Source organism: Podarcis melisellensis, assembly GCF_964234715.1.
Source record: "Podarcis melisellensis genome assembly, contig: HAP1_SCAFFOLD_74, whole genome shotgun sequence".
NCBI lineage: Eukaryota > Metazoa > Chordata > Lepidosauria > Squamata > Lacertidae > Podarcis > Podarcis melisellensis.
Window position 1 is genome coordinate 32,997 of NW_028113121.1, and position 17,166 is coordinate 50,162.

At 42.7% G+C, this 17,166-nt stretch overlaps 1 protein-coding gene across 1 annotated transcript in view; it reads right to left on the reverse strand.

The window, feature by feature from the left end:
* Positions 1-1,067: 1,067 nt before the first annotated feature.
* LOC309362387 (uncharacterized protein) overlaps positions 1,068-17,166 on the reverse strand; it is a gene marked incomplete at its 5' end in the record, with an annotated part of 42,847 nt that continues 26,748 nt past the window's right edge. Inside the window, 9 exons of the mRNA XM_081931736.1 lie at positions 1,068-1,211; positions 1,244-2,435; positions 3,037-3,163; positions 5,057-5,284; positions 6,061-6,921; positions 7,387-7,678; positions 9,069-9,182; positions 11,138-11,837; positions 13,712-13,838. Coding sequence (XP_081787862.1) covers positions 1,534-2,435; positions 3,037-3,163; positions 5,057-5,284; positions 6,061-6,921; positions 7,387-7,678; positions 9,069-9,182; positions 11,138-11,837; positions 13,712-13,838 — 3,351 coding nt within the window. The 3' untranslated portion in view covers positions 1,068-1,211; positions 1,244-1,533. The remainder of the gene's footprint in view (positions 1,212-1,243; positions 2,436-3,036; positions 3,164-5,056; positions 5,285-6,060; positions 6,922-7,386; positions 7,679-9,068; positions 9,183-11,137; positions 11,838-13,711; positions 13,839-17,166) is intronic.

The window sequence follows — 17,166 nt, forward strand, 5'->3', positions numbered from 1 at the left end:
CCGCGCACCCCACGCGGCGGAAGGGACGTGTCGAGGAAGACCCCTGCGCCTCCGCCGCCCTGCCCCCTGCGGGCCTCCGGAGTTTCCCTCCAGTCGGCTGGCATGCCCGAGGGGGCCTCGTACGGCAGACGGGCCCACGCCCGGAGAGGTCCGAGGGGGCGCCAGCGGCAGGGGCAGCGAGCGGAGCGCCTCGCGCGGTCGAGACGGGGAGAGGGTGGCGGTGCCGCCCACTGCGCGTCGGCTGAAGAATTCCCCCCTGCCCGTCGCCCGTCTGCCCGGTGACGGGACGCCAGAGGAGAAAGACCCGGCGGCGACGCGAGCGACAGCACATCCCTCTTCCCGCTCACCGGCCCAGACGCCTGCTGCTGCCTGCCGGGCGGCCCCGGCCGGCCACCCGCGCGCGCGCCCGGAGGGGCTCCCAGCCGTCGACGGGAGGACACCACCGCCGGCCGGAGGGGTCGCCCGCGCCCTGCCCTCTGCGGAGAGAGGGAGGGCGGCAGGCCACCGTCCCCGACCGCCGACGGGCCACGCCGCTCAATCGCTCGATCACCGGCCCGCTGCCCACCCTTCCCGCCCGCGCGGGTTAGGGCCGGGCGTGGGTCCGCCGCTCGTACCCCGGCTGGCGCCCCTGTTGCGCCCAGTGGCGTCCCACGTGGGCGGCCTGGGCTCGCTCGCTCGTGGCATCGGCATGGCGTGGCGGGTCGGAGCCTTGCCTGGGTGCCACTTCCCGGGCCCTCGTGCTCTTGCGAAGCACGGTCCGTCGCAGCTGCGCCTCTTCAAGCGGCTTTAAGAAAAAAGCGCAAGACGTTTTCATCTTGCGAAGCAAGCCCCTAGGGAAATTCGTCTAGCGAAGCAATGCAAAAGCGAAAAACCCTTTCGTCTAGCGGGTTTTTCGTCTTGCGGGGCACCACTGTATTTAGAACCCTGCACTGTGTACTGAAGCATTGTCCACTACTTAGGGCTGCCATACATCTGGGTTTCCCCACACTCATCCAGGAATTGGGCAGCGAAATGGCATCCGAGCTGATTTCCACTGAATTAGCAAAAATAACTTCAACTGACAATTCAGAATATGAGTAGTTAATGACTTCACTGTGACTGTGGTTTTACTGCATGTAATTGATGTTCGTGAAACCAGGGCTTTATGTCTTTATGTCTTAAGATTTTATAGTTTTATGGCAGGATGCATGGTTGGTTTGAGTTGAGAAAGCCTGAGTAACAGAATGCAGGCCTGGCCTCTGACGCTGCCATCAGGATTTGAGATGCCTTTCATTCCTAATTTATTGCCAACATGAATTGAGCTATATGAGGATGAGAAAAACCCTGAATAGATGAATCAGCTTTGGGTCCTATTCCAATCTGTCTGGAAACCGCCAAAATAGAAGTAGGAATGGGGGTATTTGTGGCACATTGACTGAGTCAAGAACCATGCTGATAGGAGTTTCCCTAAGCAAATACGCATAGCCAAATTCTCTCGAGATCTCCATCATCAGCATTTGTCTAGATGCACAATGAAGAGATGGCCATACTCTTTCATTTTGCTTTTCTTATGAGCTGCTCCCTGTCGTTCAGCTCAGGCCTCAGCAGAATGATGTAGCATTTCGGAGAAAAGATGCAACCCAGTAATCCAGCACCGGATGATAAGATGGAGAAGATCTCCACAGCCACCATGTATTTCCCTTTAGTGCTTAGGTAAGTTGGGACAAATGATGACCAAACACTGCAAAATGCCAACATGCTGAAGGTGATGAACTTGGCTTCATTGAAACTATCTGGCAACCTCCTGGCTAGAAAAGCCACAAAGAAACTGACAAAGGCTAGCCAGCTCATATAGCCCAAGACACAGTAAAACATGGTAACTGAACCCTCATTGCATTCCAGTATGATTTTCCCTTTCAATGAATGTGTGTCCCTATCTGGGAATGGAGGGGAAGTGCTTAACCACAGAGCACAAATTCCGGTTTGAATGGAGGTGCAGGAAAGGACAAGAGCATTGGCCGGCCCTTTCCCTACCCATCTCCTCATTCTGGATCCTGGTTCCATTGCCATGAATGCTAGAACCACAGTGATGGTTTTGGCCAAAATGCTGGAAAGGGCCACCGAGAAAATGATGCCAAAGGCTGCTTGTCGGAGAAGGCAGACCACCTTTCTGGGCTGACCAATGAAGAGCAAGGAGCAGAGGAAGCAGAGAAGGAGGGAGATGAGGAGGAGGTAGGTGAGGCTGCGGTTGTTGGCTTTGACGATGGGAGTGTCCTTGTGCTTCACAAAAGTTCCAAGTACTAAAAGAGTGATTAAAGAGAAAGAAATGGCAAAGATAGCTAAAACGAATCCTAAAGTTTCTTTGTAAGAGAGGAAACTTGGAACCCTGGGAATGCACTGAGTTTGGCCCTTGTTTGCATACTTGTCATCAGGACAATTGGCACAAACATCCACATCTGAAAAAGAGAGAAAACAATTTTAATACTTCAAGATATTGACAAACATCCATCAAATGGAATCTGTTGTAGCAGCCAATGAAAGAGTGTCTTAAAAAATACTCTTTAAAAACTTCTTGGTGTTTTTAACTTGAGCTGGTGGACTGGAGTGACTGATTGATTCTCTACACCAGGAAATTCCTGATTAAATCATGGTTTATGCTTTCTGTTTAAATAGTAGTTTTCTTAAATGCAATGTGATGAATATCATTATAATTCAGACTGTTTCCATTTGATTTGTTTTGAAGAACCTTGATCTGAATGCACACAAGGTGGTTGCAAACATTCCAGTCTTGGTTCAGGCCTGGTTTAAACAATTAAGGTGTTTTTTTGTTAAATAAAATAAACAAAAAGAACTTTCATCTTGCTGAAGCTACAGAAGTCCGTATCTTGATAGTTCTAGTAACCTGACCATTTGAAAGTCCCATTAGCCTTAAACACTCAAACAGCCTCTTATTGCCACATTCACTTGCAAACCTTTACATATGTTTTAAACTTCAATGCATACAATCATTGCATCCTATGCATATTAAGCTTATATCTTTAACATCATGCTCCCTACCCTTTTTGTCAGAAATCATCCCTTCTGGACATGGAGCACAATCATAGCAGCAAAACTTCTCTCCCTCCTTCTTTTTCCTGCTGTAGCCAGGATAGCAGTTGTCATTGCACACAGAAAGAGGCAGCACCTGCATGAAATAGTAAAAGAGAGATTAACAATAAGAGAATAAGGCTGGATCTTGACACATCCAAGAAGCATTTCAGTTAAACATGTTGCAAACTTTGTATGAGAAATTGGGTTAGCAAAAATGGAACTCCACAGCGCCATCTGGTGCCACAGTTTTAGAATGCATTAAAAAGCATATAAAGCTCTTTTTGTGCTCTTCAAGCGCAAAATATGAGAGCGCAAAATATGGTCTGAAGCTCAACATCAAAAAAACAAAGATCATGGCCACTGGTCCCATCACCTTCTGGCAAATAGAAGGGGAAGAAATGGAGGCAGTGAGAAATTTTACTTTCTTGGGCTCCATGATCACTGCAGATGGTGACAGCAGCCACGAAATTAAAAGACGCCTGCTTCTTGGGAGAAAAGCAATGACAAACCTAGACAGCATCTTAAAAAGCAGAGACATCACCTTGCCAACAAAGGTCCGTATAGTTAAAGCTATAGTTTTCCCAGTAGTGATGTATGGAAGTGAGAGCTGGACCATAAAGAAGGCTGATCGCCGAAGAATTGATGCTTTTGAATTATGGTGCTGGAGGAGACTCTTGAGAGTCCCACGGACTGCAAGAAGATCAAACCGATCCATTTTTAAGGAAATCAGCCCTGAGTGCTCACTGGAAGGACAGATCGTGAAGCTGAGGCTCCAATACTTTGGCCACCTCATGAGAAGGGAAGACTCCCTGGAAAAGACCCTGATGTTGGGGAAGATGGAGGGCACAAGGAGAAGGGGACGACAGAGGACAAGATGGTTGGATAGTGTTCGCGAAGCTACCAGCATGAGTTTGACCAAACTGCGGGAGGCAGTGGAAGACAGGAGGGCCTGGTGTGCTCTGGTCCATGGGGTCACGAAGAGTCGGACACGACTAAACAACTAAACAACAACAACAAAGCTCTTTTTCTTTGCCAATGTAGTCGAGTCCTAAGAGAGGATGTTGAGAATAGCGATGCCAGAAAATTTCTCCCCCACTAAGGCAAGATCTTCCAGTAAGGGCAACGTAGGATGAAGCAGGTCTTGGCCTCAGACGATGCTCAGTCCCCAAACCCTCAGCCAAATACAAGTAGCATTCTTAGCCAAGGCTCAGAGAACTGAAGCTGACTGAGTCCAAGGAAGTGTTGTCCCCTGAAAGGGCATTCTGGGGGCAATGGGGGGGGGGTAGGACCAGGCAGGCAGGACTTAGGCTGATTCCTAAGCTCAGTCTCAGAGTAGTGAAACCCTGTCCAAGGGAATGGGAATCCTGCCTAAACAGTACTCCATCTTCCCTTCTTAAAGTTCATTCGTTTGGTCTTCCATGAATAACACAGAGGACCAAGACGAGCTCAGGGAACCCCCATAGGATTGCTGCCATGGGGCAAAATAAAACCTCTCCACATTAGATGTTCTACAATTCAAGGCGTTTGGTGGGAGGCACAAAGCCCAAATGTTTTGGAACCAGGAGATTTCAAAGATGGTCTCATCCCTTAGATACCCAGCTGATCGCTGCACTCGGGAGGAGAGGGTCTCCTGCAGATCCCATTTCTGGACAGGTCCATTTCTGTTGGCACCCACCCTTTGGCATCTCTCTTCTCTATTGAAGGCCTTCCTTTCCAGTGGGGATATTCATGTCAGTTTGCATTTCTTGGTACAGAAAGTACTGATCTGATATGTAGAGACATTTCCTATTCTAATTAATTCAAGAGGGTTCTGGAAGCTTCTCTGTGTGAAAGAAATGGGTGCAAACTGTAAGTTTCTAGCTGACACGTAAGTTTCTATTCTCAAGATAAGTTTTGACTCAAGATACTCCAAATGATGTTACTCTGGAGGCAGATATTCTTATGTTTTGTTTTAAAGAAGAATTAAGGATCTGCAATGATATCTCACCTGATTAAATCTTTGATGCCAGACAATTTGGCCATCATAAATGGTTAACTGTTTGCCTGGAGGAGCCCGTGGTTCCAGTCTTCCAATTTTGACTCTGACCACCGATCCATTAGGGAACATTTTCCAGTTTGTAACATCAAAGCCTATAACTAATTCTCCATTGTCATTGAAGCACACAGTGTCTCCAACGCTGTTATTGAATATAATACGCCTTAGAAAGTGATGGACCTGGATTCAAAGAGAAGGGAAAAGTAGACATGATAACATCCCCTTTTAAAGCTGTGATTCCACTCCATTTGTCTTTGATTCTGATTGTTTCTGATTCTGAATAATTTTTAAAACCCACTATATCATTATGTGGTTATTACTTACCTAAGCAAATTTGAAAAGAACAGCACCACAAAAAGATTTTTTTGGTATGGAATTGTTTTATAGAATTTTAGATATCATTTTCACCTCTGCATGGAAACCTGCCATACTTTTAAATGAATGATATATATATATATATATATATATATATATATATATATATATATATATATATGCAGGTTTTGGTGTCCTCGGGTGTCTTCCCGTGTAAAAGTTGGGGTGTCTAGGCGACGTTTCGACGAGGTCTCACTCGTCATCTTCAGGCTGGTGCTTTCGGCTTCTTGTTACTGGAACAGAGCAGGATCTCAGTGTTTGAGTTCCTATAAATACTGTTGAGGGGGTGTGGTGTATAGCCTCCAAGGCTATACACCACACCCCCTCAACAGTATTTATAGGAACTCAAACACTGAGATCCTGCTCTGTTCCAGTAACAAGAAGCCGAAAGCACCAGCCTGAAGATGACGAGTGAGACCTCGTCGAAACGTCGCCTAGACACCCCAACTTTTACACGGGAAGACACCCGAGGACACCAAAACCTGCATTCCTGTACCCGTGAAAATCTACGAAAGCAAATATATATATATATATATATATATATATATATATATATATATATATATATATATATATATTACCTGCCATGGCTGCACATTCTGAAATTTCAATCTCCTGCCTTCTGCCATTTTTCTATGCTTGGAACGGGATTCATATATGGCATGCAAAGCATGGGCCACAGCATGGACCGCATTGTAAACACTGTAGCTGTGGCCTGTCATTTCCATTTCAAATAAGATTCCAGGAATGTTCTCCAGCTTCTCCTCCCCAGTGCAGGTTTTCTCCTCCTTTTTTTCTACCTCCTTAGACATTTTTAATGAACAGCTGTATGCCTGTTCCCAGAAGTCCTGAATAAAACCATCCCTTTTGTTCCAGGAAGGTCTGATCTTTTGAATGAACTCTTGGAATCCTAATGGCTGATTTGAGTGAACTGTGAAGGATATGGAACCATGGAAAGTCTGCATTTCCCAAATCTTCTGAACAGACAGTGATTCAAAATCCCAGTGGGATGTAACAACCCACACTTTCCCCAGAGGAGGCAGTGCCATAAAGGGTGCTAGAAAGAGTAATACTCTCAATACTTGAAAGGATGGAGGCTCTCCATATACAAATAACACGTTGGCATTTCTCTGGATGATAGTTACGTAGGTCTCCCAGTGTTGTACAAGCAAACGTATCAGCTCATCCACATAATTCCATTTTGGTATTCTTATGGTGAAGGCATAACAGATGCCATTTTCATCAAGCATTGGCACCATGGTCTGCAAAAACTGGTCCCCTTTGTCATTATCCACAGCAAAGAGCCCAACCCATGTCCATTTGAAATGCTGAAATAACTGCACAGCTCCCATGTATTGTTTGGCTTCATTTGGGACCATATGGTACAAAAAAGGGAAATGTGTTCTCTCATCACGTGATGGTAAAAATGACCCATAAGTGAGCTGAAATGAAAATTTTGCTGATTAAGACACTTTATTTTGGAATTACAGAATTGCAATGGGCTCAGCCACTCATGTAACCCAGCACTGTGTTTGATGCTAGAAATTCACAATTTCCCAACCCACCATTAAGCCTGCATTTATCCAATTTGCATATCAACGTAGCAGGAGTAACTTGGTCAAAAGCACTTCTAAAATCAAGAAGTTATGACGAAAGTGTGAAAAATTTATACAGTGGTACCTCGGGTTACAGATGCTTCAGGTTACAGACTCTGCTAACCCAGAAATAATACCTCGGGTTAAGTACTTTGCTTCAGGATGAGAACGGAAATTGCGCGGCGGCAGCAGGAGGCCCTATTAGCTAAAGTGGTGCTTCAGGTTAAGAACAGTTTCAGGTTAAGGACGGACCTCCGGAATGAATTCAGTTCTTAACCCAAGGTACCACTGTACATCATGCACACAGCTTACCTGTGGAGTTTTCTTGCTTGCTGAAACGATGGCCACATTGGCAGAGATCTCAGAAATGCATCCTCCAATGAGAGTTATCAAGATGTTCTGGTTGTGACATCTGTAGTTGGGGATAAACATCTGTTGTGTGGAAAGCAGACTGAGTGTGGCCTTATAAGTCGTTCGTGCAGTATAGTAGCTGTCCAGGATGCGGAAGCCCAGAGAGATATTTGACAAGATTGCAGGATTCTCATTGATCTCTTTGACAGCAAATGTTAAGGCCAGGATGTGCTGGTAGTTCTTAGGCACTGAACTAGGAAAGGATTACAACTACTTAATAAAAAAAGCAATATTTGTACCAACAACAACAACAAAATGCTTTGTACTCATTGTCATTGTTCAGCTGAGTGTTTTCAAGACTGAGGCTTACCTTAAACCCTAAAAGTTAATGACATAGACATTCTTCCCATTAAGAACGAAATGGTCTAAATAAATTGGGATCATTCTCATGCTCAAAGATTCCTCCCTGAAATTGTTTTTGTCTTTTTCTTACATCCAACACCAATGATCAGTCCATGGTATACGTGAAAATGTGTGTTAGGGTTATATCAAACATTAACATACTCAGATTAAATGCTTTCAGAACAACAGCCATGATTAATTAGGTTTATTAATTTCAACAAGTCTAACAATGGATACAGCTTGGGGTGGGTGGGTGTGCATTGGATTAGGATGACTCCTGTATCCCAGGCCATATCGTGCTGATGGACAAAGCCAGGCTGCTTGCCACTTCCGTGTCCATCCTGAGGTGTAGCAGCATGGAATCCTGCAATGTATTGCTGTATATAAGTTTCCTGATATATCTGTGTAATAAAGCACTAGAACTGATCGCTTTGGAATTTTTTGCATTTTTCTTTGCAACCCCTGCAAATGGCTCCTTCAGAGCATCAGTCAATGTTTCTCCCTGGTCTGTATTTGGACCTGCGGGACAGAGCAGACCCCTTCAGTCAAACCATCCTATATTTGTGTTGCTGTTTATTCCTGCCTAAGTGTAGAACCTTACATTTGTTCTTACTGAAATTCATTTTGTTAGTTTTGGTACAGTTCTGCAATCTGTCAATGTAACCTTGAGTAGCAATTTTTTCTGCTGACATACTAGCTACCCCCCTAGTTTGGTGTCATCTGCAAATTTGATTAGCATCCCCTCTATTCCTTCATCCAAGTCATTCATAAAGATGTTAAGCAACACTGGGCCCAGGACACCACCCTGCAACATCACACTGGTCACTTTTTCCAGAAGGATGAGGAACCATCAGTGAGCACTCTTTGGGAATGGTAAACAACCAGGTAGCAATCTACCTAATGTTGTCTAGCCCACTTTCACCAGTTTCTCCGCAAGAATGTCATGGAAGACATTGTCAAAAGCCTTATTGAAATCAAGATATGCTACATCCACAGTATTCCTGCTGATCTATCAAGCTTGTAATGTTAATAAAAAAAGGTAAATAAGATTCACCCGGAAGGTCTTAGTTTTGAGAAACCCATGCTGGCTGTTAATAATCACAGCATCCTTTTCTAAGTGCCCAGAACAGACAATAAACAAATTCTTACTGAAGCACAGTGTTGCTTTATAATGTGTGCTCCATTACTATGGCCTGAACATTTTATAGGAGAAGAATAAAATAAATGAAATAATGCCTTACATGGGTTCATCAATCATTATCTGTGTAGGCTGTTCTATGAAAGAGAGGTTATTGTAGAGGAAAAAGACCTGAGAAACAATTCCCCCAATGACCAGGTCGCCCGGCTGGTAAAAACTATGAGGAATAGGAAGAGGATCATCAAAGATGCTGCAGTTAATAGAATGTGTCTTGCACACAGTATGACAAAGCAATAACAGCAGAAACACCATAGCCAACACAATCCTGTGGAAAAAACTTTGCCTCCCAACATAGACTGCCATGTTTCGCCTCAACCTTCTTAGCTGTTTTGCTACAAACTCCCTTGAATGGTGCCAAATGGTGGTGCTACACTGATTTACACCAGAGCCTGGCATTTTAGGGACTGCATGGACTATAGCCTGGTCTTTCTATTTAGTAATGGCTCAGTGATCATCAGTGTTCCTGAAGAGGGTGTTCTATTTCTCCCTTCATTCCCCCTCCCACCAAAAACCTGGTGAGTGCCAGGTATGTAAAAATTGATGAAGAACAGCGTATATTTTGGGGGTTAAAATCACGGCAGAATCATCTGGTGGGAAGCAGACCCTAACATGCACAGGGAAAATGATGGTGCAGGTGAATGACAGAGCCCTACCTGTGTCCAGATCCACTGGTCAACAACACAAGGGTTTTATATCTTTCTTTCTTGTTCAGATTCTGACTGATTGTCTTGCCAATGACATACATTGTGTACGAGGATGGAAACCAGTAATTTTGACAATGAGAGGTGTGATGATAATTTCCCCTGACTGTTGATGTTTCTTGAAATTGCATCATGAGTGATTGAAGTAGTAGGGGTTTTGTCTATCTGAACTCTACAACTATTACTATTTTTTCTTCCTTGAATGAAATGCAGTTGGTTGCACTTAGCTAGGAAGGCTGCTTTCTCCCTGACTAGAGATAAATTATCACACATGGCTCACACACACTTGGCATACACCAACATCATCATCATCTTTACCCAGCCTTCTCCATAAAGTTCCCAGGTGAGTTGTACACACACACTGTCAAAAGTCTGGGCTTAAAGCAATGGGCACCCAAGTGGTGGCTGCTGACACCCAGGGTGTCATCAGTGCCTCCCATGGAGCCCATAAGGGATATTGTTTTTCCAATTCTGATGGTTTATGACATTTGTTTGCAAAATGCACAAGAATATCTAAACTAGCCATTTTGGCATGGATAGGTGTTATTATAATTTCCCTTGTGTGCTCATGACATTTGAAGTTGCATAATGAATGGCAAAAGTTTTCCTTCCTTTTCTGTTTTGAACTCTACAACAATTATTTTCTTCTTTGAGATATATGTAGTCAGTGGCACTTGATGAGGAAGTTGAAGGCCGCTTCTGTCCTAAGGAGAGGTTGTAGTTATTGCTAAATTTGTTCGCTGCATCACACCCTAAATTCCAGGGGTGCCAACTTGAATAAAATATGGGGGGACAGGTAAGCCCCACCCCACATACTTGGTCACAAGAAGTGGCGCACTCACAGCATTTTAATGACAGTGCCCATTGACCTGAGGGGGCCTGGACCCCTCAAATATTTTTTGATCAATCTATGTTTTTGGCAGTTATGCACAGTTTCTGGCCCTGATTTATAAATCTGGATCAGACTCTATAGGGTCCAAACTAACCCAAACCTGATTTGCCCTGCACTGCATCCACACCCAGATCATAATCATGGTCCAGAAAATAGAGTTCTCTAGTCTGGAGCTGGTCAAGAATAAGAAAAAACACAGAGGAAACTGATGAGACACAAATTTATTCAAAGATCAAGATCAGAGGTCTGAGTGAATGATATCCCAGGACTCCTCAAGCTCTAAGATATAGACACACACACACACACACACACACACACTATTTTCTTCCCCTTATTAGGCTTTCCTTGTTGTTCAGGTCAGACCTCAGCACAATGATGTAGCATTTAGGGAAAAAGATGCAACCCAGTAGCCCAGCACTGGAGGACAAGATGGAGAAGACTTCCACGGCTACCATGTATTTCCCTTTGGTGCTCAGGTAGGTTGGAACAAAGGTCAGCCAAACACTGCAGAAAACCAACATGCTAAACGTGATGAATTTGGCCTCGTTGAAACTGTCAGGTAACTTTCTAGCCAGGAAAGCCACAAGGAAACTCACAACGGCCAGAAAACCCATATAGCCCAAAGCACAATAAAACATGGCAGCTGAACCCTCATTGCATTCCAGGATGATCTCACTCTTCAGTGAGTGCATGTCTGTATCTGGGAATGGAGGGGAAGCACTTAGCCAAAGGGTGCAAATGCCAGCTTGAAGGAAAGAGCAGGAAAAGACCACGCAATTGGCCAGCCCCTTCCCCACCCATCTCCTCATTCTGGATCCTGGCTTGGTTGCCATGAATGCTAGAACCACGGTGATGGTTTTGGCCAGAATACTGGAAAGGGCCACCGAGAAGACGATGCTGAAAGTCATTTGTCGGAAGAGGCAGGTCCCTTTTCCAGGCTGACCAATGAAGAGTAAGGAACAGAGGAAGCAGAGAAGGAGGGAGATGAGGAGGAGGTAGGTGAGGCTGCGGTTGTTGGCTTTGACGATGGGAGTGTCCTTGTGCTTCACAAAAGTCGCCAGCACGAAGGTGGTGATTAGGGAGAAAGCCAGAGCGGAGACAGCTAAGCTGAGCCCTAACTTTTCTCGGTAGGAGAGGTAGCTCAGCCCCCTTGGAATACACCCTGTTTGGTCCTGGTTTGGGTAGTTTTCTTCTGCGCACTTGACACAGGCATCCATATCTGGAGGGTGGAGGGGAAGAAGAAGGAACAATTAAAAATGTCACGATAATGACCTACCGTACATCTACCTGAAAGAATCGGTTATGGCAGGCAGTGAAAGTGGTCTGGTTTGCCAGAGCTTGAATCTGGATTCTAAATAACCTTTATTATATGTAAATTTACATATAACTTAGACAATACATACAATACACACCACAACATAGACACAGCATAGACACTAACTTCTGATTCCTCTCATTGTGCTATTTTACATTTTGTTAGTCTATACACATTTCATTGTTATTGTTTTACTTTCCCATTTATTATCAAGAAAAAATTACTATGTACTTTCTCTATAATTCAAGATTCATTCTAAGTCTGTCAGGAGATTAACATCATCACAGTAGTTTTTAAGATATTCTTTAAATATTATCCAATCTTTATTAACTTTCTCTGTTGAGTTTCCTCTTATTCTCCCTGTCATTTGGGCAAGTTGTAAATATTCTATTATTTTCTCTTGCCAATCCGTTTTTGTGGGGATGTTATCACCTTTCCAGTTCCTTGTTATCCAATTTCCAGCCACTGTGGTTGCATACATAAAAAGAGGTCTAAGATTTTTCTTAATCTCCATGGACATGATACATAACTGGAAGGCTTCAGGTTTTTTTGAAATTGAGAATTTGAAAATCTTTTTGAGTTCATAATATTTAACATCCCAAAATTCTCTTATCCTATTACACTCCTACCACATGTGCATAAAGGTACCTACCCCATTTTTACACCTCCAACAAGCATTTGAACTATTCTTATACATCTTGGCCAATTGGGCTGGGGTTAGGCACCATCTGTATAACATCTTCATCACATTTTCTCTAAGATTGTAACATGCATTGAACCTGATGTCCTCCTTCCACAGCCTTTCCCATTCGTTCGTGTATATATATTGTGTCCAATATCTTGGGCCCACCATACCATAACCAATTTCTCCTCCTCCTCCTCCAAGTCTGGACTAAGGCTTCTGAGCCCCTGTGTTCTGATTCAATACATGATATCCAATCACAGAACATTTCAGGATTTGGGCTACTGCCATTGGCCCTTAAACTCAAAGTTATGATGCGTAGCTTGGGAGTTTAGACAGCCAATCACATTGAGAGTGGGAGTGGCCTAGCCCTTCAGAAATGTATAAAAGCAGTTGCTATGCCCCTGTTGGTCAGTTCTGTTAATTCAATAAAGTTTCTTGCTGTTACCATTGTGTCTTGCTTCGTGGGATCCCAGCTACACTGAACCCAGCTACACGCCTAGCCACCTGAATCTATTTGTGACCTGAGGTCTCTGAATACAGAGAGTGACAAAGTAAAGAGCTTTTCTTTAGGTATGGGATTCCCTGAGAATGGATCCCGCTTTCACATTTTTAAAATATTCATCTCATTGATCACATTGCTGATGCGTGTGATTTAATGACCCCTTAATAGTTTGTATTTCAATGGAAAATATATTGTTATTTTATCCTATCTTTCTTCCAATTATCTCAATGCAGCATATATCACTCCCCACATTAGATCTTCACAATATAAAGGTCTGGTGACTTCTGTTTCAGTGTATCTGAAGATGTTTGCATGCAAACAAAGCTCATATCAAGAACAAACTTAGTTGGTCTCAGAGGTGCTACTGGACATTTTCCACCCCTCCTGTTTGGTAAGATAGTGACTGGCATAAGGTCAAAATGTCCTTGCTTGTTTGAAACATAATTTTAAAAATGAAGTTGCTTGTTTAGTTTTCTTTAACATATATATTGCAGAATGCATTCAAGGGGACATACATTTCCCAAAGAAAGGAGGAGCAAGCATATTATGCTAAGTGAGTGTCTTGATATCTCTGTCCATGATGCCTCTTACCCTTCTGATTAGAGATCGTCCCTTCTGGACATGGAAAACAATCATAGCAGCAGAATTTCTCTCCCTCCTTCTTTTTCCTGCTGGAGCCGGGATAGCAGTTGTCATTGCACACAGAAACTGGCAGCCCCTGCACAGAAACACGCACAGGAGCTTAGTAGGAATATATGAACCCTCATGATGAGGAGAGCGTGCATGGCCAGCTGGGTCTGTGGACTCTAAATCAGCGTTTCTCAACCAGGGGCCATATAACCCCTTGAGGCCCCCAGGATATTCCAAAGGGGCCACAGGTGAAAACCGCATAAATAGGGGGCCAAGACAAGAGACTAGGGGGCCAGGTTTCAGTTGTGTGAATTATTTACTCTGCCTAACGTGGAGTGAATTATTGTCATCATGCCCAGAATATGGAAATATGAAGCAGAGATAAAGTAATTAAACAAGAAAAGAGATAATACGGGATTTGACCAAAACAAATTCTGGAAAAAGGAAGAAACATTCAAAAGTGTTGAAATTTGTTTGCCTCGCTGTCAGGCAATCTCCATTCTCCAGAAATATGAAGCAGAGATAAAGTAATTAAACAAGAAAAGAGATAATGCGGGATTTGACCAAAACAAATTCTGGAAAAAGGAAGAAACATTCAAAAGTGTTGAAATTTGTTTGCCTCGCTGTCAGGCAATCTCCATTCTCCAGATGTTGGCAGATTATACTACACCTCCCATCATCCTTGATCATTGGCTATCCTGCCTGATGGTGATGGGAGTCGTAGTCCAACAACATTATTGGACCCAGCGTTGTTGTTTTTTGTTTTTTTACAATATCTGGGATGACTCTACACTCATGGTTTATAAGATTAAGAAAGGGTTAAGGAAAGATTTTCAAGATGTAAGAGCCATATTACGTTTAGCTTAGAACGTTGATAATGCATTATTAAAATGGGACACCAGAGGGTGCTGCAGAGCAACCAGGAACCAGGCATTGAGGGGAACAGCTGTTTTGTAAGTAATGAACGCTTTTTTAAGCAATTATGTTTTGGAATGATATAGTTAAAATCATTCTAATGACATTAAAAAGGTCAGTGTACATCCAGCTCTGGTTTCACACTGCTACATCTCACCTGATTAAAGCTTTTATGCCACACAATCTGATCATCATAAATGGTTAACTTTTTGCCAAAAGGAGCCTGAGGGTTCAGTTTTCCAACTTTGGCTCTAATCACTGAACCATTGGGGTAAATCCTCCAGTTTGTAACATCGAAACCTACAACTAATTCTGCATTTTCATTAAAGTATACAATATCTCCAGCACTGTTGTTGAATATGATGCTCTGTAGAAATTCATGGACCTGGATTGAAGAAAGAACAGTCTATGGTAGAAAATCTTAAATTAACTGATATTTGGAGATTCAAAAACCCACTGGATAGCGAATTTACTTTTTTCTCAGAGCCAAATTGATCTGCAGGAAGAATCAACTCAGTATGGGTAGCTAATGAACTAACATTAAGAACTAAAAAAGTGGAAACACAACCTAGGACACTCTTGGATCATAATTCATCACTGTTGGAATTAAGAAGAGAAGAAAACTCACCTTTCAGATGGAGACTAAATCAAGGCTTATTAGACAATAAAAATTACCTTGCAGAAAGCAGGAAAAAAACCCTGAGAGATTATTTTGAACTACTGTATTTTTCACTCTATAAGACGCACCAGACCACAAGATGAATCTAGTTTTTGGAGGAGGAAAACAAGAAAAAAAAAATCTGAATCTCAGAAGCCAGAACAGCAAGAGGGATCACTGCGCAGTGAAAGCAGCAATCCCTCTTGCTGTTCTGGCTTCTGTGATAGCTGTGCAGCCTGCATTCGCTCCATAAGACGCACACACATTTCCCCTTACTTTTTAGGAGGGGAAAAAGTGAGTCTTATAGAGCAAAAAATGAGGTAAAATTTGAAGCAATGTATGGATATAAATGTGGTTTGGGGCACAATTTAAGCAGTAATGAGAGGGGTTTTTTATACAACAAAATACTCTGCAAAAAAGAGAGAAGAAAAAGAAAGAGTTACTCGATGAACTGATTAAACACGAAAAACAAATAATTAAAAAACCAGGAAACGAATCAACAAAACAGAATATAAAGATGTTACAAACCTAATTTTCAATGTTGGTAAATCAAGAAATTGAATGGAAAATAAAATTGATAAAACAGACAAATTTTGAGTTTGCAAACAAACCAGGAAAATTGCTAGCATGGCAGTTTTTTTTTAAAAAAGCAAGGAAGTTGGATGGGAAAATGAAGATAAAATTGATCCATATTTAAAGCAGAATGACCTACAAAAGATTCCAAAAGAAAAGATAAATCTTTTTAATGCACCAATAACGATGATGGAACTGCAACAAGCAACAGGACAAGCTAAAACAGAGAAATTGCCACAACCAGATGGACTTTCAGCTAAATATTACAAAAAACTGCAAGATCAGTTGGCACAACCATTGAAAGATGTAATGAATAGGATAATGAATTCGAGTCAATTGCCAGATTCTTGCTTATATTACATTAATTCCAAAACAGCATTCAGATTTACTTTCAGTTAAAAATTACAGGCCGATCTCACTATTGAATAATGACTACAAATTATTTGCCAATATTTTGGCAAACTGTTTGAAAACAGCGTTAAAAGAAACAATCCACCAAGATCAAGCTGGCTTTATACCTGGCTGCCAGAAGAAAGATAATATAAGGAATATAATAGACAGAAAAGAGTATCTGGAGGCCAGGAATGAAAAGCAAGCGGATTTGATGTTTATGGATGCAGAGAAGGCCTTTGATAATGTTTCTTGGACTTTTATGAAACAAGACAATAGAAATGATGGAATTTGGAGAGCCATTCCTTAGAGGAATTGACTCTATTCTGAGCAGAAAACCATGCTGATTGTGAATAATGTAGTAACTGAAAAATGTGGAATTACAAAGGGAACAAGACAGATTTGTCCCATGTCACCATTACTGCTTATAATAGTCTAAGAGATCCTGGCGAGAAATATAAGAGCAGATGAAGGAATAAAAGGAGTTACGGTGGGGAGTAAAGCATATAAACTGAAAGCTTTTGCAGACAACCTTGTGATAACATACCAAGGCTGTTAGATAAGATTCAGGAATTTCGGCAAGTAGCCGGTATTAAGCTAAATAAAAACTAAAATGTTGGTGAAAAATATGACAGAACAATCTAAAGAATCATTACAACAGATCTTTGTTGACCATAACATCCTTCTGGACTGTCTAGAGGGGCTGGGAGCTGGGGGGCACTGTTATTTGGTGGTTCCACTCCTTTCTCCTGGGCCGTGTCCAGAAAGTGGTGGTGGGGAGTAAGTGTTCAGACCCCTGGGCTCTCACATGTGGGGTGCCTCAGGGTTCCATTCTCTCCCTCATGCTTTTTAATATCAATATGAAGCCGCTGGGAGAGAT